This window comes from Polypterus senegalus, chromosome 14 (assembly GCF_016835505.1).
Source record: "Polypterus senegalus isolate Bchr_013 chromosome 14, ASM1683550v1, whole genome shotgun sequence".
In the NCBI taxonomy this organism is placed as follows: Eukaryota; Metazoa; Chordata; class Cladistia; order Polypteriformes; family Polypteridae; genus Polypterus; species Polypterus senegalus.
Window position 1 is genome coordinate 9124037 of NC_053167.1, and position 22486 is coordinate 9146522.

At 44.5% G+C, this 22486-nt stretch overlaps 1 protein-coding gene across 1 annotated transcript; it reads right to left on the minus strand.

Annotated features, from left to right (window-relative positions):
- Positions 1–1369: 1369 nt before the first annotated feature.
- Positions 1370–14000, minus strand: zgc:109913 (regulator of G-protein signaling 9-binding protein). Its single transcript, XM_039734531.1, has 3 exons — positions 13932–14000; positions 3352–3587; positions 1370–1983 (listed from the first exon to the last, which is right to left on the minus strand). The coding sequence occupies exons 2-3, from the start codon at positions 3554–3556 to the stop codon at positions 1454–1456; spliced, it is 735 nt and encodes a 244-aa protein (XP_039590465.1). The 5' UTR covers positions 3557–3587; positions 13932–14000; the 3' UTR covers positions 1370–1453.
- Positions 14001–22486: the final 8486 nt, after the last annotated feature.

The following is a 22486-nucleotide window of genomic DNA, read 5'->3' on the forward strand; positions in this document are numbered from 1 at the left end:
AAACGTTCGTATTTCGCGACCCATATTTTCTACCTGGAATAATTCTGCGCCCCCTGCATAATATAAGATAGATGAGAATAACTCACGATACAACTAACAAAGGTATGATACTCGTTCGTTGTCACGGTATCCTATCACTTTTACTTCCATAACATTTGCATGTGTTCGGCTAACTTCAACGAAATATTTGCAATTTATTTTTTTTTAAGTGCTTTAATAACTTAAAATACATTGTGTGGTTTTTGGTAGTAATTCTAATCCCAAAAACAAAGAATAAATAATTTATTCTTATTTAATTATTTTTTTATGTAAAGAAACAATTAAATATGTTTTAATGTTTAAAAATCTCGTAAACGAGGATACCGATGAAGTCAATCAGTGCGAGACGAATGTATTTTTGTCCAACAAATATTATACCGCTGTTAGTTGTATCATGAAAATAACCCAATATGCAGTAAATTATTTAACTCAATTTGGCAATATTGGCTACGCTGCCATTTTGGTGTAGTCGCACCGTTTTATCACCTGATCTACTGTTACCCGAATGTTTGTGACAGATCCCGATACGTCTCAAACTTTCTGGATTGAAAATACGCGACTATAAAAGCAGCAGCAGCGGCGGCGCCGCTCGTCATAGAAACAAACTTCAAATAGAAAAGGAGCTCAGAGTGTCTCTAGAATATCAAACCAAACCTGGACAGGCTGTGCACTTTACAGCAGGCACATATTCGTCATCTGTGGTGGGTTGGTTCCTGCCTTGTGCCCTGTGTTGGCTGGGATTGGCTCCAGCAGACCCCCGTGACCCTGTGTTCAGATTCAGCGGGTTGGAAAATGGATGGATGGACATATTAGTCATTAGATCTATGCCTTAGAAATGTTTTATTTTAATATTAGTTATAATGCATTCATTGTGATTATATGCTTGCAAATTTCAATTTGAAATAAAAATGTAAAAAATTAATCTTGATGTCGTGTTCATTTATTCAACGCCCCCCTTGTACAGCTTCAGCACCCTCCCCCCAGGGGGGCGCGCCCCACAATTTGAGAACCGCTACTGTAATGAGATGTCAAGCAGGATGACACCTTTTATTGGTTAACTGAACTGATTTCAATATGCAAGCTACTGTGGCCCCTTCTTCTTTAGGTAGATTGTAATCATGAGGTGACATGATTGAAGTTTTTGAAATTATTAAAGGAATTAGTATGTTGGGTGTTAGTATACAATGAGTTCAGCAACAATTACATAGAAAACTGTATATACATGCAGTAAATAAAATTGCTAACCAGAGCTAACCACTGTATCACTCGCAGGAGACAAGATTAGAATACTAGCCTTATGGAATTTGAACATTCTCCCTGTGCCTACTTTGGTTTTCCTCCCCATCTTTGCATTCCAGCATCACTTGATGATGAACTAAATTGTGTTATACCCTTGCTGTTTGCTTGTGTAATATTAGGATGTCATACAGGAAAGCCGCCCAAGCCGACAGCGCCTGTCGCAGCAGTACCACCGACGGCAACGATTGCTCTCCTCTTCTATGGCTAAAATCTCTTCTGACGTGGTCCCGTCTGCCTCTATTGCCTGGTCGCTCACCTCCACCCATGGTGCCTGCGTCGCTTCAACTGCCCAGATTGGGATATTAACTGTCTGCATCATCTGCTGAATCATGGCATCCAGCTTTACAATGTGTATGCAGATATCTGGCAGCTCCTCCCCCTCAGTTGTGCCCCAGGGCAACTGGATGGTGGCAGCTCTGTTGCCCCCATCAGTTCGATATGCTCCCAGTCCAGTACTCACCAATGCCTGAGTGTCCTTGGAAGAATTTAAAGGGAAAAGGATGAGCAGGTGGAATGCTTTGTTGAGATCTTGTTGAAACAGTTCCATGCTGGACAGAAAGAGGACCCAAAGTCTTTCCATGTCCTCTCGATCCCGGGTGTTAAGCTTCCCATTGGTAAGCAGGTTGGTGAGGCGGATCTGTAGGCCTGTGAAGAGACACAACTTGTCATTTAGTCTCCTGGCCTCAGTACGGACTTATCAGTTTGCCTCATATCTCCTTTATTATACAGTAATCCTTTAATATGTTCACATGGAACGCAAGTTAGTGGTCTTGCTCAGCATTCACATTGACTGAATAAAATGGGCGAGTAAGATGACAGATGGCTTTTCACGCAAGGAGTCAGTGGCTGAGCTGCACTTTCTCACATGAACGATCAGCACGTGCGAACTGAAAGATGAGATGAACTGGAGAGACCTTCTAAGGGGACTGTAGCTGATCTGGGAGGTCCACCATCCATCCATTTCTAAACCCAATGAATTCAGCTGTGGTCAGACTCAGTAGATTAAATGGGAAAAGGAGAGACCCTAATCAGTCAAAAGCGAGGCTTAGCGACTGAACAAGAAGAGAGGAGACCTGCTATGAGTCACACTGTCTGGCAGTGCATGTTCTAGGTTGTGAGGAGACCTTGGTAGAGTCATAGGGTGTGAGGATGTGAGTGGACTAAATAGGAAGTAAAGAGACCTGGTTACAGTGGGAGTCAATGACTGAGCAGGAAGGGGATGAGACACAGTGGGGGGTCAACGCCTGAAATGGGGGGTGAGGAGGCCTGGTCATTGTTACACACAGAGTTAGTGACTAACCGAGAAGAAGAGAAGGCATAATTAGAGTCACACTGATAGTCTGTCATTAAACTGGAGAGGTGAGAAAAGCTCAAAAGAAACACAACAGGAGTCCCTCACCCACCTGGAGGTGAAACAACCCAACTCAAAATTGCAGCAGGAGCACATTGAAAGGTGAGGAGATGCGGGAGACACTGGTGACTCGGGAGTGGAAGAGGCCTTCAAATTAGCTCGATCCAGCTTTGCTCAGAGTTATACTGGGAGTCACTTGACTAAATGACCAAGGCAGATTCATGCTGTTAGTCATTAGCTGAATTATTGGGATGAGAAACTGCTTAGAGTCACAATGAACGTTTGTGGGGGACCTGGAAAGGAAGGAGATCTCTTCAGAGTCACAATGGGTGTCAAAGGCCGAGTTAGCAGCTGTGAATACCTCATGAGGTCACACGGATCAGTGACTGGGAAGTGAGGACATCTTGTCAGAGTCACATGGGGGTGCCAGTGGATTAAATGAGAGGTGAGGGGACCTGCTCAGAGTCATGCTGGGAGTGAATGGCTGAACCAGTGGCTGAACTGCTTAAGTGAGGAGACAATCTTAGGCTGACACTACAAAAGATTGGCTTGATGATGGTAGGAGAAGACAAATTGTTCAGAATCCCACTTGGAGGATTTGGTTAACTAACAGACTTAATGTTTTGAACTGAAATGTGTGGCTTCTTTTAGCTGCTACTCACCACTGCTAAGCTGATGAGTCTTTCGACGAGCTTCTTCAAGTTCCTCCCTTAAGGGTCCACAGTCAGAACTTCCTCCAAGGCAAAGCGTCAACTGTTGGAAACAGGCCGTCACTTGGGTTAGAGATGACCAGCCTTTCCTGCACTCTTTTACTGCCTCCTGGGCAGCCAAGAGCTCGCCCACAGAGCGTCGCCAGCGACTCAGCATCTTAAAAGTCCATTCCAGTGAGTGTGGAGCCCTGGAGATTAAAGCAATTGGGAGAGATTCAGGAAATGTGACATACTGCAGAATTTGGTAGACCAATGATGAGGCAAGACCAGCTTAGGGGCAACATGACTTTGGGGGTGCCAACACATAGGTCTCCCTACACTTTGATTAAATGTCAGTGTATTGCATCACGCGTAACTTAAGATAGATAGATAGATAGATAGATAGATAGATAGATAGATAGATAGATAGATAGATAGATAGATAGATAGATAGATAGATAGATAGATAGATAGATTAGCAGCTTCAGTTCCCAAGCAGACTTGTCAACCAAATGGAACAGATTTTTGAAGCACATGCTCCTAATGTTCAAATCTAAATCCTTGATGTGAAGGATACATTCAGTAATTTTGGACCTTACCATGCATTTCCATCTTCCAGTCCATGGCTTCCAGTGGCTATCAGACCCGGCGCATTACAGACTTCCCAGAGTGAAGACAGCGTACCATATAGGATGAGCCATTCGGAATGTGGGCGGCACGGTGGCACAGTGGGTAGCGCTGCTGCCTCACAGTTAGGAGACCTGGTTTCGCTTCCCCGGTCCTGTGGAGTTTGTATGTTCTCCCCGTGTCTGTGTGGGTTTCCTCCCACAGTCCAAAGACATGCAGGTTAGGTGCATCCTAAATTGTCCCTAGTGTGTGCTTGGTGTGTGTGTGTGCCCTGCGGTGGTTTGTTTCCTGCCTTGCACCCTGTGTTGGCTGGGACTGGCTCCAGCAGACCCCCGTGACCGTGTAGTTAGGATATAGCAGGTTGGATAATGGATGGACATTCGGAATGTGTGGATTGCATTACTTCATGTGCCTCGCTGCAGCTCATCACTGCATAACTCTCTGTTTGTGTTTTTCTTAGTGACCTCTGGCCAACGAGGTTTGTAAAGACGTTAGTGAAAATGTGATGGTGCAGGTGTCCTCATGCATCTACATTTATGATCACAAGGGCTGCCCTTCATATGGATGTGTGGTTGTGTTCATAAATATTTGAATGCTAGTTGTGTTTCTGTCTGTTATTTGTATCGATATGCATCCTGCTGTGTCATCTCATGTACAAGTAATTCCATCGGTGTGTGTGTTTTCATTAATCGTCACTTAAGCATGTGGCCAAAGCATCATTGCATATCAGTCTGCTGTGAAGTGTTATCAGAAAAGGCAAAATGCACCTGTAACGTCTTGTACATATGTGTGTGTGCGTGTGTGTAATGTCCAGTGGCAGGATGGTATATGTTTGGGCCAACACTAAATGAGTACATGGGTATGAGCTCATTGCCCCTCCTGTATTAAACAAGTGACATTTTATGAGCGTGTATACTTGCGTGCGATCACTAGTGCAGCGTTTCTCAACCTTTACGTATTTGCGACCCGAGTTTTCATAACAGTTTTAATCGCACTCCCCTAACGTTTTTTGAAAGGAGCCCACTAATACCAATTTGTTCTTTTTTAATTAATGATATATCATGGATGTATATTTTATTATACCTCCTTAACTTTTATCGCCATTTATCTAACTCTATATTTATTTTTCTAGTATCAAAATGTAGTTTAAGTTAATTTGGTTTGGTTTCAATAGATGTATTTTCATACAGGGTGTCCTCGGTTTACGACACAGTTCCGTTCCTACAACAGTGTTGTAAACCGAATTTTGGTGTAAGTTGAAACAAACCCTAGCGAAGGTCACTTACCTACCTTAACACATTTACAAAATCATTATCTAGAACATAAAAACACAACTAAGCCACAGAAAAAGGAAAAGGACATAAATATACTGTACTGTACACTCTACTGTAGTAACAGAAAAAAACGAGTGTAATAAAAATCCTTACCTTTATTCCTTCTCACATCTCGAATTTTTTTAAGTTTCATGGGAGTGAGCGTTGTAAACCTGAAACGTTGTATGTCGAGACGTTGTAACTCGAGGACTCTCTGTATTTTCGATTCTTGTTTTCTTTTTTTCACATCTTCGCGCCCCCCTTTTTGTTACTTCGCACCCCCCTAGGGGGGCCCTGCCCCACAGGTTGAGAACCACTGGAGTAGTGACTTTTCAAAGCTCAAGTTCAATTTATTTATTGCATGTGTACGGAACATTGTAATTCTTACTCTTTTGCATCGGTACATTTTCACTGAAGCATTAGTGTGCATGCAGTCATAAATACACAGTATATTATATAATTAGGATATTAAGGCCTACCATTTTCTGACTGTGTAGCCAACTGTGACTCTGTGTGTATATATATATATATATATATATATATATATATATATATATACTGTCTTTTTGACCCTGGAAAACCAGACTGAAACAAGGAGACAAGAAATCTCTGTCTTCTCAGCAGTTTAGTTTAGTAAAAGAATGTTGCCAGGATGGCACACACATCGCTTTTGTTTCTAATTAAAAAATTAAAAATTAAAAAAAGGAACAGATGGCTTGGCACCAGAAAAGTTGCACCAGATGTCCAGAAGTTTCATCACAAAATTATGGTAAGTGGCCTTGTATCAATATGTGATCATAACTGCCCAAGTGATCATCACAACGATCTCATGTAGTGATATACAGGAATGCGTCATATTTCCAACTTTATGATCATAAATGCCCCTATATATTTATGAATACATACATTTATATAAGTGAAGGTCTGTGATACAGTTTGCATATTTGTAGGCATACAGGAGTCAAAGGCAATAAATAGCAAACAAGGAAGGGGGTAGTAGGTGGGTGCAAGTGGATATATATATATATAAATACTGTATACATATGTGTATATATATATATAAATACTGTATACATGTGTATATATATAAATACTGTATACATGTGTATATATATAAATACTGTATACATATGTGTATATATATATAAATACTGTATACATGTTTGTATATATATATATAAATACTGTATACATGTGTATATATTGTCACACACGTGCGCATGGGAGGCAGCTAAAGGGCTTGAGTGAAGGCAGTTCGGAGGCATGCCGGGGTGGCAGAGTGCACTGACTCTTTTCTCCCTTGCCTGTAGACCATCCCGGGGGATTTCACCTGGATCTCCTGACATCACTTCCGGGACTGAGCCAATGGAAGTCGGCCACACCAGCTCCAGTCCCTCTGATGTCACCTCCGCTGAGCCAATGGTGGAAGACCACGTGCCAGATCCATACGACCTCACTTCCTGTCTCCCCTTTAAAACCTGCCCCTTTTTTTTTTTGTTTCTTTAGTCTTGTTTTGGACTCGGTTGTGTGCACTTCAGTGCTCTGTATTTTGTTAAAGAAAAACGACTTTTGCAGCCAGGATACCACAATATACGGGTGGCTGCCCCAACTCTTTATCTGTCAATGTCTCGTTCTTGTGACAGTGGCGTAGTTGGCAGGATGGAGAAGTCCCGGAGGAGAAGGGGACAGGACCTGCAATATACCCAGGTGGGGCGTGCGGGGCCGAGTATTCAGGCGGGAGGGTGCCCGTGGTTCGGCGTGACCGGTGCGGGCGCCGCTCCTGGCACTCATAACTAGCCCATCTGGAGTGGCCAGGGAGTGTGCGGGTGGGGCTCACAGAATTGGGCTGCCCTGGAGGGAGGAAAAGGGACTCAGTATGCTCTCTTGGGGGAGAGTGCCTGCCTCCCTGCGAAACCAAAGCCCCATTTACCACCTAGGGGTGCCCCAGACTGGCAGGTGAATAAAATAAAACATGGAGGTTGGACCCTGAGCGGCCAACCAACAAACAAGCCTGGTCCTTATGGGCAATGGTAGGGCATTGGCTACGGCCATTTGAAAACACGCCCTACCAAATAATAGAGCAGGTAGCTTGCTATCTGCTCCTGGAAGCGCTTCCCGTGGCTTCACCCAGCCGGTTTGGGGCGGCGGTTCAAGAACATGGCTGAGCTCATAGAGCTTATGGAGACGCAGAGGGCGGCCTCACACTCTGGGGAGCAGAACCGTCCTCATGTCAAACTCAGCCGGGTGCGTTCCAAGACCTAGCCCCACCCTGTACAATCCGGAGCCCGTATTGGGTCCAGCGGGCGCGGGCGCAAAACCGCTTGGAGGCAAGGAGGAATGCAGGTGGAGGGTGAGGAGGGTTGGTGTGCTCTGGCTAATCCGTTGGCGGTCCCACATACTGGCGTGGTGATCGTCAACGGACACAAGACCACAGGTTTGTTCGACTCCGCAGCAACATTTCATTGTTGCCCGCCGCTTTGTGCAACCGCAACAGTGGCTAAATTTAAGACCGGTATAACCTGTGTCCACGGAGACATCCGCTGGTACAGGTCCGCCGCTGTGTCATCAGTTACGGAGGGTCAGTTCGTAAGCTCACCGTAGCGTCCTACCTGATCCTCCACACCCGGTGATACTAGGGCGGACTGGTCTAAAATCAAAAGCGGTGAGACACATACCACTCCGGGGTTAATTTGGGCCTCGTTATGGACGGAGATAACCCGTCTCAAGCTGCCTCCACGCCGTGTAATCAGCCGGCAGAGAGAGCGAAGCAGTCGCCCTGACTGGCGTGGCAACTCCGGGCCGTCGCGGGCTAACACGTCATCCACCAGCGCCGGCGGCGGGAGAAACCACGCCCATTGAGGTCGACGCTGACCCTCTCTCCGTGTTGCGGTTCCAATTTAAAAAGCGCCGGCTTCTTTTAGAAGGGAGCAATGGAATGATGACTCCCTGAAGTTTGTAAAAAATGCAGTGGTCCTTGTCAATGGCCAGCGCACTAATCAGTCGATGCCACAGGGCCCCTACTTTGTGCTAGATAATGACCTCCTTTACCGTGTAGCAATGCATGACGGGCAGGAGACGAGGCTGCTGCTAGTGCCGCGTACCTTCCGGCGGCAGGTCTGTGAGCTAGCACACGCCCACCTCCTAGGTGGCCACCTGGGCACCGAAAAAACTCTGGAGCGGATCAAGCTCCGTTTCTACTGGCCAGGAATTAATGAGGAGGTTCGCCGCTTTGGCGCTTCCTGCCCGGAGTGTCAACTGCGACAAATTCCTAGGAGGGACCGTGCTCCTCTCATTCCTATTCCACTGATTGGCGTTCCCTTCCACAGAATCGGGTCGACCTGGTGGGACCCTGGAGCCCTCAGCCCGAGGACACAAGTACATTTTAGTCCTCGTGGATTACGCTACACGATACCCCGAAGCTGTTCCGTTGCGCTCAGCTACCTCTAAAGCCATCGACGGGAATTACTAGGGGTATTCGCGTGGGGATCCCCAAAGAAGTCTTGACAGACCAGGGGACCCCCTTCACCTCGGAAACGTTCAAGGAGACTGCCAGATTACTGAAAATAAAGCATTTAAAGACCTCGTGTATCATCCTCAAACCGACGGATTAGTAGAGAGGTTTAATCAAACTCTCAAGCAAATGCTGCGTAAGGTGGTCAGCGAGGATGGAAGGAACTGGGATCAGCTCCTCCCCTCGTCCTTTTTGCCTATCGGAAGTCCCACAAGCCTCCACGGGGTTCTCCCCTTTTGAACTACTATACGGGCGACAACCTCGGGGCATATTAGATATTTTGAAAGAAGGCTGGGAAGAAGAGGCTCTTCCCTCCACAAACATACTGGAGTATATCGCGCAGTTCGCGATAGATTTGGAAAAATTCGCCTGTCCTTAAAAGTCACATGAAGGAGGCTCAAGCAGCACAGGCCCGGTACTACAACGCGGCACGTCTCTTTGGGAGATCCGCCCGGGAGATCGCGTCATGGTCCTAGTGCCTACCTCCCACTCTAAATTGCTTGCCCACTGGCAGGGCCCCTGAAGTTAAGGAGAGGAAGGGACTGGTCGACTATTTGGTGAGTCAACCCAATCGTCGGCCAAAGGAGCGGGTTTATCATGTGAACCTGCTGAAACCGTGGAAGGACAGGGACCCCGATCCCTCCTCCGGCCAGCCCCGCTCACTCTTCGCTCACACACACGACCTTAACTTCGGCACGGACTTAAGTCCCAGACAGCGGCAGGAGCTGGAAACAGTTATCCGGACCGTTCGGGAGGTAGTCAGTGAGAACCCGGAAGGACCTCTCTGATTGAGCACAACATCGTGACAGAGCCTGGGGTTGTTGTCCGAGAACGCCCGTATCGTCTTCCCGAGGCAAAAAAGGCTGAAGTGGAGCTTGAGATCAAGCGCATGCTGGAGCTAGGTGTGATTGAGGAAAGTTATAGTCCCTGGTCCAGCCCCATTGTGCTCGTCGGTAAGCCTGGCGGAAGTTGGAGGTTCTGCAATGACTTCCGTCGGCTTAATCAAGTCTCCCAATTTGATGCTTATCCAATGCCACGCGTGGGCGACCTCCTCGAGAGGCTTGGACAGGCTCAATACCTGACCACACTTGACATGACGAAAGGGTACTGGCAGGTTCCTTTAACGGACTCCGAAGGTAAAACGCGTTTAGTACCCCTAGCGGACACTGGCAGTATCGTGTCCTTCCATTTGGGTTACACGGGCTCCAGCAACCTTTCAGCGTCTGGTGGACAAAGTGCTTCGGCCTCATAACTCATACAGTGCTGCCTACCTGGATGACGTGGTCATCTATTCCAGCACATGGAAGGAACACCTACAGCATGTCCAAGCGGTATTACGGACACTTGGTGAGGCCGGGCTCCGGATTAATCCCAGGAAATGCTTCTTCGGATTAAGCGAGCCAAATATTTAGGCTACCTGGTGGGTGGGTACCGTAAGGCCACAGTGCTCCAAAATTGATGCCATTCTGAAATGGCCCCGTCCGCGAACCAAGCGGCAAGTCCAAGCCTTTCTCGGGTTAGCCGGGTACTACCGCCGGTTTGTACCCCGGTTTTCGGAGAGAGCGGCGCCCTTGACGGATTTAACAAAGAAGAGGGCCCCGAACATTGTGGTATGGACTGAAAAACAGGCGCTGCATTTAGTGACTTAAAGCAGGCCCTTACGTCCACACCTGTTTTGATGGCACCTAACTTTTCTTTGCCTTTCATCCTCCAGGCGGACGCCGGACACAGGCCTGGGCGCCGTGCTGAGCCAAAGCGTCGATGGTGTGGAGCACCCCATCATGTTCCTGAGCGGAAACTGTTGGACCGGAGACCAGGTATGCTGCGGTGGAGAGGGAGGCTCTGGCGATTAAATGGGCGATTACTCAGCTGAGGTACTACCTGTTGGGCGGAATTCACCCTTGTCACGGACCATGCACCCCTACAGTGGATGGCCCTCCACAAGGAGTCGAATCCGCGGGTCACCCGGTGGTTTCTTGACCTGCAGCCGTACAAGTTTTCGCTCGTTCATCGTCGGGGCGCTCTCCACGCCAACGCTGATGCTCTTTCTCGGGTTCACGACCTCTCGGTTAGGTCGCCCGACCCGTCGGGTCTGGGCTAAGGGGGCCTTGTCACACACGTGCGCATGGGAGGCAGCTAAAGGGCTTGAGTGAAGGCAGTTGGAGGCATGCGGGGTGTGGCAGAGTGCACTGACTCTTTTTCTCCCTTGCCTGTAGACCATCCCCGGGGGATTTCACCTGGATCTCCTGACATCACTTCCGGGACTGAGCCAATGGAAGTCGGCCACACCAGCTCCAGTCCCTCTGATGTCACCTCCGGCTACTGAGCCAATGGTGGAAGACCACGTGCCGGATCCATACGACCTCACTTCCTGTCTCCCCCTTTAAAACCTGCCCCTTTTCCTTTGTTTCTTTAGTCTTGTTTTGGACTCGGTTGTGTGCACTTCAGTGCTCTGTATTTTAAAGAAAACGACTTTTGCAGCCAGGATACCACAATATACGGGTGGCTGCCCCAACTCTTTATCTGTCAATGTCTCGTTCTTGTGACAATATATAAATACTGTATACATATGAGTATATATATATATAAATACTGTATACATATGTGTATATATATATATAAATACTGTATACATGTTTGTATATATATAATTACTGTATACATATGTGTATATATATAAATACTGTATACATATCTGTATATATATATATATATACACACACACTAGCTGCGTGTGGTCTTCAGGACAAAAAACAACCTCCCAACACTCCCTAGCAGTTTTACTTCATTGATGAGCTTGCAGAGGCGTCAGCTAAGTGGGCCGTGGCAGGCCGTATCTTGTCCTAGAAGTACATGTAGTTGAGTGCAGCTGTGGCACAAACTGAGTTCTTGTCTCATCGTAGCTCATTGTGTGAACGTACAACGTGCATGTGCCACACAGCTGAGGTTATCTGCTTGGGTCGAATGAGAAGTGAGGTGCATGCAAGCGCTTATAAAATGTAAAAGTGCAGGCACGGGCCATCTCACCAAGTTCAAGTCTCACTTGTTTAAGCTTTTACGTATTCCATAGAATTCAAACCAACTCTCGTGGCTGTGGTTGAGCGTGAGCAGAGCAGACTGCTCCACACACACACACACACACACACACACATACACATGGTACTTAAAAGATGCTATTACTATGAATGTTAAACTGCTTTGTTATTTTTAGTTTTTAGCTATACAGGCATCACCAACTGGTGCCCCAACGCTTTATGATATCTCTGTCTTCTTATTAATATATTGATATTGTACAACAGGCAGTCCCCGGGTTACGTACGAGATAGGTTTGTACTTAAGTTGAATTTGTAGGTAAGTCAGAACAGGTACATTAATTTTAATAAATGCTATTGTTGACCGACTGTAACCAAGTGCTCTGCCAATGAATGATGGAGTTTCACCTCTCTCTGACCTTTTTATTATTTCTATTATTTTCAATGGTGATGGTTTTTCTCTTCTTTACTGTATCACCAGCACTTGCATCAGATTTGTGTTTCAGAGACATTCTTGAAGGGTGAAGACAAAAGGTTAAGATGAGCTCTTCTGCACAGCACTGTACACGCTATCACAGCAGGAAGACTCCCGTCGCCAACACGTCTGACGTACTGACAAGAGACAACTTCCTGCTATGTGTGTAACAGAACAAGCAGGCTTGCTATTGAGAATGAATGGGGTCGGCGAGGAGCGGTTCATCACCAGCCCACCCCACCGTAACCACAGTATGCTGCCTGCAGCGTCCGCCCACCGAGAACAAACACGTGAATCGCCCAACCCCAATTCAACAGGCAGCCATCCGAGGCACACTACAATGCTACCCCCGCCGCCCGTTCACCCTCAACGGCCCCTGTTCAGCCACAACCGGGTCAGTGCTTGCAGCATTACCAGCCGTGTGTGCTGGGTGGGCAGTGAAACGCCCCCCCTCCGCTCCATCCAGCCTGCGTCCAGTCAGGAGCAGTAGCTGCGGTGTCGTAGTGGGTGGGCAGCGAACCATCGTCCTGCACAAGAGCGATAGCTGTGGCCCTGGTGGCTATGGACCACGGGTCACTGCTTGCCGCTGGGAGACGCCCGAAGGAACACTACACTGCACAAGCAACGAAATTGCCCCCCTCCAGCCACTGCTTGCGGCGTCCCCAGGCCGAAGATGACAGAGCAGCAGTTACTGATGCGCATGCGTCGCAGCTGCTTCCTCCTTCGTAAGTCGTAGGTCAGATGTCCGTAACCTGGGGACTACCTGTATATATATATACGGTATATATATATATATATACATATACTGTATAAATATATGCAGTATAGTAATAAGAAGACAGAAATATCATAAAGGGAATTTTGCGGTCCTTGCACACTGCTACATATTCCTTTATGTAGTGTCCATGTCCATCTATGTGTGTAATGGTTGTACTTTGTTACATGCGTGTCACCACTAAGGTCCTAGTCCATTGGCATGACTGATCACAAGTGCACAATGGATTTCATATATGCAGATACGTGCAGGCGTCCTTTTACATGTGCATGATGATTAATGTCCTTCCTTCTTCCTTGGTTTTTGATCACCAGTGTCCTTATACTTGAACGTGATCACTAGCGTCCATGTTCATCTTTGCGTGTGGTTACATCTGTTCAGACGCTCCCATATGTGTGCATGTGATCACCAGTGCCATTTTGTGTGTCAGTCTTCTCCAGTATGTACATTTGTCTACTATTGCCTTTTTACAGCTCTCTGTGTGTGTTATCACTTTTCATTTGTATGATCACAAATATTTAACTCAATTAAATTGTATGTGTGTGATCAAAAGCGTGAGCAGGTCTATATGATCACAGGTTCACGATCACATGGGTCCAGGTGATTTTGGATAGGTTTTTGAGTGTGTGTGTGTATGAAAGAGACATCACATGTGTGTGTGTAACATACATAACAAACCTAACGTAACATGCATGTGTTCGAGTAAAATTACAAAGGTGCCCTGTGCACCAAGTGACCCGCTCATGTAACCCTGTCAAACCACCGCTCATTCTCCGGAGTGATCTACAGACAGAGATGAAGATGAAGGCCAAGTGATTACCTCAAGAGGAGTGACACCCCTCAGCTTCTCTGGCTCTGGTGTCCTCAGCAGCTCGACTTTGCCTTTGGTCTTGCTGTCTGCTTGCAGAAGAGTGGGAGGCTGCACGCTTGTCCTCTTGGTCCACTTTGTTGGATCTTCCAGCTGCCAAACTTGTCCCCCTGACTTCTTGTGGTTTTAGCTCCTTCTTTTTTTTCTCTCCCTGGTCTGCACTTCAAGCCTTCTGGCTGCATGGACTTTGAACGTCTTGACCGAGCGGCATGTTTTACGGCTGGAAATCTTTGCAGGAGCGTTTGGCCGTGTGATGTCAACCTTTCCGTCGCTCTACTGATTAGAGAGAAGAGGGCGGGGATCTTCACAAGCGCTCCCCAAGGAGACCCCTGCAACAATGCCACTGGGATGATCGAGCCGCGTAAAAACAGCCTTGTTTTCTTTTATGACATTATTTTCCATTCATGCTTCAAAATAAAAACAAAAAAAACACCTACCACCCGGTGAAAGAGGCCTGAGCCGCCTGGCACCGATGCCCAAAAAGAGACGCGGTCACCCCTGGCAGGGCTGCAACCCGGCAAACTCGAACTTCACTTATCTTACGGCTGTCAGCATGATGTGAGTTCCTCCCTCGAGACTTTGGCTCCCATAACTGAGCTCTTCTCTTTGTCTCGGGGCGCCAGGCACTGCAACTTTCTTCACCAGTTTGCTTTCTGCTGTGCGAAGCCAGGGAAGCCGCAAATGAGAGAGCATCTCTGTGGGCTTTGATTCCAGGCAGAGAGCCGGAAATGGATGAGTCTTGCTAAAAGCTTTAATGGGTTCAACACATTAGCCAGCCCAGGCTATCATGGGCGTTGTTAGTGTCATTAGCACACAGCTTTCTGGGCAAGGAGGCTCGGCAGCAAGGCCTGGGGCTTCTACTTGTTGCTCGGGAACTGACGGGCTCCTGGGAATGTATGGAAAGAAGTTCATGCTGACCTGGGGAAGAACGCCAATGAGGTCATGAAGGGCAAAGATGTTGAAGAAAGGAGGTCTGCTGCTCGGGAACAGGCTAGAGTTTGCACTGCGTTCATCTTCACAAACAAGCACTTACGCCCCAATGGATCCTCAATGCAGTAAGCAGCTTCAGCAATTAATTACGTGATGAAGCCACAATGCACTGGGGACGACAACTGGGACACAAGCAATTGGACGACGTGAGAACTCAACAATCAGAGCAACTCTAGCTAAAATTAGGACCAGCACTTGCCAAAGAGTTAGCAGTTAGGAAACTCCTGATCTTGACAGGTTTAATTATAGCTGCCTTCGCTCCCGTGAGATCTCGGCTCGGAGCATCTGATACTGCCCTGCTCCCGGGGGCATTTCTGGCAGCTCGAAAGCAAACAGCTGGCACACACCGCATATTCCCACCTGCACTTCTGTGAGGTCAGCATTGGCTCCACTGACAATAAGTCCAATGGCTCCGATTGCCCTGCTGGGTTTGATTAAGATGTTTCATGTGCAGGACTGAACTCTTGCGTGGTGCCAGATGTGTAAAACATTTGGGGATGATGCTGCCAGGAATAACATTGTCTATAAATAAAATAATGGTCCAGGTGCCTACCTGGCACTGTCTGCCCACAGTCGTTTCCATTTATAAGGGTAAAGGCATCAGATCAGATATTCACACCTCCTGGAAGGTGCACTATGAAAGTGTGTCTGAGAAGAGCGTCAATGTAGAGTGCAGTCTGAGGCCAACCGTGATCCAGGCAAAGAAGAACCTCACACAGCCCTAAATATTGCACTGTGATTGGGGTGCCATGTATTCTGGTTCTGCCAATGTTATTACTCAAGCTTAAATTTATTCCTTATTTCTTTGATATGTTTGTTATTTTTTTATGTTTGCCTTTATGTAAATAATGTTTTCTTTGATTATCCGTCCATCCATCCATCCATTATCCAACCCGCTATATCCTAACTACAGGGTCAGGGAGGTCTGCTGGAGCCAATTCCAGCCAACAAAGGGTGCAAGGCAGGAAATAAACCCCAGGCAGGGCGCCAGCCCACCGCAGTTTCTTTAATTATGTTTTGTTTAATTATTTAATTTGTGCTGTGGAGTACAAAATCTGAACATTTTGGTTTATATTTCCATTATATTTTGTTCAAGACAAGACAACAGATAAACTACATTCAGGACAAATCAAAGCATGTCTTCTTCCCAGTTATACCTCACTTTTAAAATAGCTTTTCCAATAAAGAAAGGAAGACATGCTGGTGGCTCAATTACTTTATAACCTGAGAAAGGATGGACATCTAATTATTTTGCAGCCTGGGAAAGGAGGACATAGTGACACCTCAGAGAACATAAAAAGTTTTATTGTTTGGGAAAATGGACAGTGAATGCATTCTTCATAGTGACCGCTAGCCAATCAGAACACCTAACAATCGCATCTTGCAAAACCCCCCAATAGAATTTTAGAATAAATATGCCTCGTCTGAGGAGCGATACAGTGAGTAAGGAAGTAAGGAAGTGAGGAAGGAGGGAGGAAGAAGAAGGGACGAAGGCATCAGAAGAGAACAGAGTAACATCAAAGTGAAGCTGTTTCCATCTGGTCATCAGAAAAGCATCATGAACAACGACGAGTGCTAGATCACAAGCCGCCTGCGACATTCATCCTTGTCATCTGTAACTTTTTTCATTTTTCTAAAGACTATATATATCCAGACTTTTCTATCAGTCCTATTTTTTTATTCTTTGTTCCACTGGTATTATTATTATTCTTGTAATAAATACCATGCTGCTTTTAACTTTCTATGCTATGTCTTCATGTCTAGAGTGACTGAAGTAATAAGTTAGATTTCTTTGACCACCTGTTGCGGCTGGAGGTTTGCCATTACCTCTGTGCTGCGAGGTTTATTAAGGCTGAGGGTGAGAGCTCCACTCAATAGTAGGAAACAGTACTTAAAGGAAAGGCATTCTTGGCTGATAAATGGCCTATAGTCAAGGATGCTGAGCCTTTGTATATTTAAATGTATTCTTGTAGACCAAAAGTAATATTTAGGTCTGAGATATCATTAAAACATCGTATATTTTTCGTGCCGACAATAAGTAAGTCTCTTGAAGTGCTGAGAGAGTGACAGGCAGTGTTATTCCTAAGGCACTTGTGTGGTTTAAAGTGCTAGAGGTTAGTCAGCTGTGGGTGTGTCATTCATGGGGCACTGTTGTGGTTAGGGTCTGTGTATATACATATAGCTATGTATGTGTGTGTTAATCTTAAAGTGCAACAGTAGACCAACCGGATAACAAACTTGACAAGTACACTTACCCTTGAAGAAAAGCAGGTAATGGGTAAGTGGAGGGAAATACTACAATAATACAATTAGTAAGTGTTTTGTTTCTGAGCTGGCCAACATGGTTCAAGGTACCTTACCCAATTACCCACTCGATGCCCAAACCGGAAATGACGTCATCGGACCCAAGCAGAATTTCCCGTGATCGGTCTGCTAATGGAAAAGAGCCATCCCCTGGTTTGACAAGGAATTACTGTCTTTTGAGCCTTTCAGCTGCCGCCCATGGGCACGTGTGTGACACTAAGTGTTTACTTATGTGATGTGTTTATTTGTGCACACTGTGTGATTGGTTAATTCATATTTGAATGTACTATTATGTGCACGCTCTGTTGTGTTAATATTTCCCTACTACTGTGGGCCTTACACGCATGTACATTCGTGTTAAGTGATGTGACAATAAAAGTGACTTGACTTGACATCAGGTAAGAAGGGCTGGCGTGGAGATGTTCCCTATGAGGTGTAGGGTCACTTGGTCATTGTTGATAGGGTGCAAACTTGTAGTCCCAGAAGTAGGATGTACTACTACTATTATTGGTCTACCACCACAGAGGAAGAATCCAGTAGCAGGAAGAAGTGGATCACAGTAGCAGCCTTAGGAACGACTGATGCTAAGCCATCAGACCCGGGAGACGCGCTAACATGTGTCAGTTGCAGGCTGTAATCCACAAGAACTGAGCATGGCAACAGTCGTGTACAGTGGAGCAGGGGTGGTGTATTCATAAAAAGAAAATTAGATACACGGAAAAGGGGACTATATTTTAAGGGTGAGACCTTCTGTGACAAAAAGAAATGGCAAAGATCAAAACTAAAGAAAATGATGGCGGTAATGGTGCAAATAAAATAACAAATAAGCTTTGGATTAAAATCTAATGAAAGATTCAGAATCTGTGTCCAACAAATAAACATTGGAGTTCCCATAATACAAAGAAATATTAAGAAATTAAATAAGTAGTCCATTCATAAAAGTGTCTCTTTGCCATTTTCTTTTTCTTTTGTTTATTACAATTAAATTCCTTTACTTATAAGGATTCAGTGCTTGGACTTGTCTCTCAGGCTAGAGGTTTGTCGTTTCCTCTCCCTTGAGGGGCATTTTTGACATATTTTGGGATTTTTAAGATATTTTTGAACTTTTAAAGGAAACTAAATTGTTTTATATGTTACTTATCCCATGTAGTTAGTAGTGGTGGCCGAGAAAAACTTTTAGGCTCATGTTTTTGTGGGGATATTTCATAACAGAGATTCACATTGACAAGGACCCAATGGTGACAAACTCTGAACACCAGCAACACGTGTCGCACAATTCACCTGTCCGTTATCCATTTGCACTCTCATAATGCTCACAATACCTGCATTTGTTATGTTTCAGCCAGCATTTCTCCCCTGGCTGGGGTTCAAAGTCTTGTTTCTGGTCTGTTAAATCTTTTGTATCATTGATTTGTATTCATATTTAATTTGTTTATTATGTATATTTCTCTTTGTGTTTATTCATAAGTGGCAATAATCCAGTTTATGTCCCATGTGTTTTGTGGGTGGTTCCCCAAGGGGTGGGGCCACCTGCCAATCACTGCCAGGAACGACTCTCCATACTGTTTATGGGAGGGCCCTCTATAGTTCCAAGTGTTTCATTTCAAATGTACTTGGGAGTGGAGTGTTTCTTGTGTTTACGGTGCCTTGCTTATGCTATTGTATTTACATTCTCGAGATTTTTTGACCCTGTGCTCTGGTTTTTGACTACAATTTTGCATTCTGTATTGGGACTTTGTTCACTATGGATTGCCTTGCCTTTTCAGGCAATTTCTTGTGCTCTTCAGAGACGTATGTATTGCAGAGCCTTTTGGTAAATAAGCCTTTTCTTATATATAAATGTCTACGTGTGAAAGTGTGTGTGTCTGCCCAGCCCAGAAGTGAGAGGTGGAGTCGGGGGTAAGGAAACAGAAAACTCGCTTAGCCGCTAATAACACAAGCAAGGCGAGCATGTCAGCAAAATGAAATTTCCGAAGTAAGATAAAGTCGCTTAGCCGCTAACATCAGCAAAACGGTATCCCTTTTACTTTTCCTCCCGCCGCTAATGCTCAAGTGAGGTGAGCACGTCGGCAAAACGCAACCTCCTAGGAGAGAGACGCCCAGAGTAGTTCCTTTCAATTTTTTTTCTGACAATTTCAATAGTATCTAAGGCCCTGGGGTTTTCACAGCAGGGGCTTACACAATTAATTATTTTATAAAGATTTTTCTGGGCCGATTAGTTTCTAGTCAGGGTTTGGGTAGTAGTTCTTCCCCTAGAGGGAAACTTTGCAAGTATTTCTGAAAGCCGTGTGCTTTTGGGATTCCTGAGTCGCAACACATTTCTTGTTAAAATCCTGCTAATATTTCTGGAATACTCAATGCAAAAGATGAAGAGGAAAGGCGCATTCCCACAATACTATGTGTTTGAATTGAGGATGTGATACAAGTTACATGAGATTTCTTTTTTCTTTTTTCCATGGACATTTTTCACATCATTTGCTGTGGTCCAGTGTTGGTCACTGCTGGGTCCTGTTCAATTTATATTCTTTAATTTTTTTTTTCTACTGTATATGAAAACATGACATTATTGTTTTTTTTCTCTGCCTCCACTACTAACTACATGGGGTAAGAACCATATATAAAAATGTTATTTTAGGACGGAGTATCGCTTTAAAACAGATTCCTCATTTTGGGCCTAGGCAGGCCAAAGCCTACCTGTGGAGCTTGTTGTCAGGCTGCCTGGGGCCAAGACTATCATTTGGTAGACTAGGGAAGGTCCTGGCCTGGTTTGTGAGTCTTTGGAGGCCTCACACTCTTTTTGCCATGTTAGTGTCACCTGTTCTCAATATCATGGTTAGCACTGCTGTCTCATAGCTCCAGCAGGAAACCTAACTTTCTGTGTCAGAAATGTTTAGTTGTTTTTTCTTCCCTTATTCTGGTTTTCTTTCCAAATCCCTAAGACATGTTGACAGGGTTGACTGATGACTTTCCATGCGAATGTAGATGCAGCTGTGTGAAGGAATGTGTGCCCTGCAATGGACTAGCGCCGTCTTCAGGCTGACCCTGGCAGCACAACTGATGCTGCCACCATTGGTTCTGCCTCTCCAAGTCCTAGAATTAGTTAAAGTTGGTTTAGGAAATGGATGGATGGGGAGGGTGTGCTACAATTTGGGTTGGTGAGTAGCTCTGTAGGAGGGCTTGGCATTTGGCTGAAAATGGAACTGGAATCCCAAAATGCCTTCACTTACCAGTAATGAAAATCCCCTGCCCCTAGTGGAGGCAACTTGAGGCTTGCCAGGAGCTTCCTATGCCAGATCTTCATGTCCTTCAGAAGTGATGTACTAGCATTTGAATGGCATTGAATGTCTTCCTGGAGTGGATGTGTGCTTCTGACATACAGATAAATAATTCAGATGATACATACAAAAAAAAGGAGACAGCAGTTAATACAGGAGAAAAAAAACATGTCATATGACCTAGACGTCCATGAAACAAGGCGGACACAGTCCTATGAAAGGTATTCACCCCCTTGGAAGTTCACTGTAAAAAATAATGTGTTAAAAGTACTTATTAATTTACCTAAAACAAATGAGTTTAATTAAATATAAGTAGTGGCAAAAATGGTTTTATTTTACTTCCGATTTTCATTTGAATTACAGTACTCAAAAAAAAAGAGTAATAATGCAATGCTGGACTTTAATGACTGTATAACAAATACATGCTAAAAATCCATATATGTTTATTAATTTGAACATACACAGATAGTCACAACAACGGAGTTATATTTTCAAAGGAAAATTAAATGAAATGTCTGAGAATAATTATTACTGAATTACTGACACTCAAATGTCAATGAAAATGTTCTTTTCTTTATTAAAACTTTCTTCAAAAAGTATTTCTCAATCAAATAATGTCCCAGGAATGAGCGGTAAACGGGAAGGAAACGTAAAGAGTGAAAGAGTGAAATTCTGAGGCAGAGGCCGCTCTTCAAACACTTCCTGCATTTACGCCATCATATCCGCTTAAAAAAATGCCCGCCTTTTTCACTACTTTTCAGTATGCGATAACGAAAATCCTGAAATAAAATAGGACGTAGGAAATCAAACATCGCTAAATAAATCACAGTGTTAAAAATTAACCAGAAAATACATGGCCTATGTAGAACACGAAATGAATAAGAGGTCAAATAATACTGTGACGGTTAGGCAAACGTCTTTTAATGTCGTTTACAGGTCGTAGTTTAGGACAAACGCCATAGCATTCTCAAAGTGCCATTTTCTTTTTCTGTATACAATAAAAGTTTTAAACGATAAAAAAAAATATATATATGAACATACGTAACTATCCGAGAAACTAGCATGCTTTTTAAAGCAAACCAACGAGGTAGGTTGTTAGAAAGACGGTACCTCGTTCGCCATGTTTCCCACATGAAGGGAAAGGTTTCGTGAAAACAACAAATGTTTACGTCTGTAACTATACGAAATGAAATACTAATTATTAGTTATGGAATTAATATGCTTTATACTTACACATTTATAGTAAAATAGCTCTTATTATGCATAAAAGTTACAACTGAATGCATTGTTGTGAAGACCAAGAAATCGATGTGAGAGGAAGTGCCGTGTCATTAAATTTAACTTAACTTAATGTGTTCAATTCACAATATTTTGTTTTACTTAGAATAAGTTATAAAAAATGTTTATATTTTAAGAAAAATGATAAGTTAGATAGATAGATAGATAGATAGATAGATAGATAGATAGATAGATAGATAGATAGATAAGGCACTATATGATAGATAGATAGATAATGATTATTTTGCATAAAGTTAGCTATTTTTTATTATTTTTTTTTTACAAATGCAAGATTTATTTTTTACAGTGTTTTCACATGTTGTTGTATTAGAACATTGAGTTACAGTGGCTTTAATTTGGCTCTTTTAAAACTGATCAACAGACAAAGACTCTTTAATAACAAAGTGAAAACGGATCTGTGTATGTCTGCCTAAATTAATCAAAATTATAAAAAACATAAGTCCAAACTGGCCTCAGGGAATGCCTTTCATGATGTCTGGTCAAGTCCATAATGATGGATACAGAGAAAGAAGTAGATCATTGAAGATCTTTCATCCTTTTCTCCCACCGTTCTCCTCCATCACCCCAGTAAAATAAAGAATACTGCTGTTTGCTTTGATGACCATGCCTGGGTCAGGCTGGCACTGGCACACACTTGAT

Coding starts and splice junctions, on each gene's coding strand:
- zgc:109913 (XM_039734531.1), bottom strand. CDS start 3,556: ATGCTGAGTCGCTGGCGACGCTCTGTGGGCGAGCTCTTGGCTGCCCAG. Junction 1,984..3,351: donor GACTCATCAGCTTAGCAGTG/GTGAGTAGCAGC, acceptor GTCTCTTCACAG/GCCTACAGATCCGCCTCACC.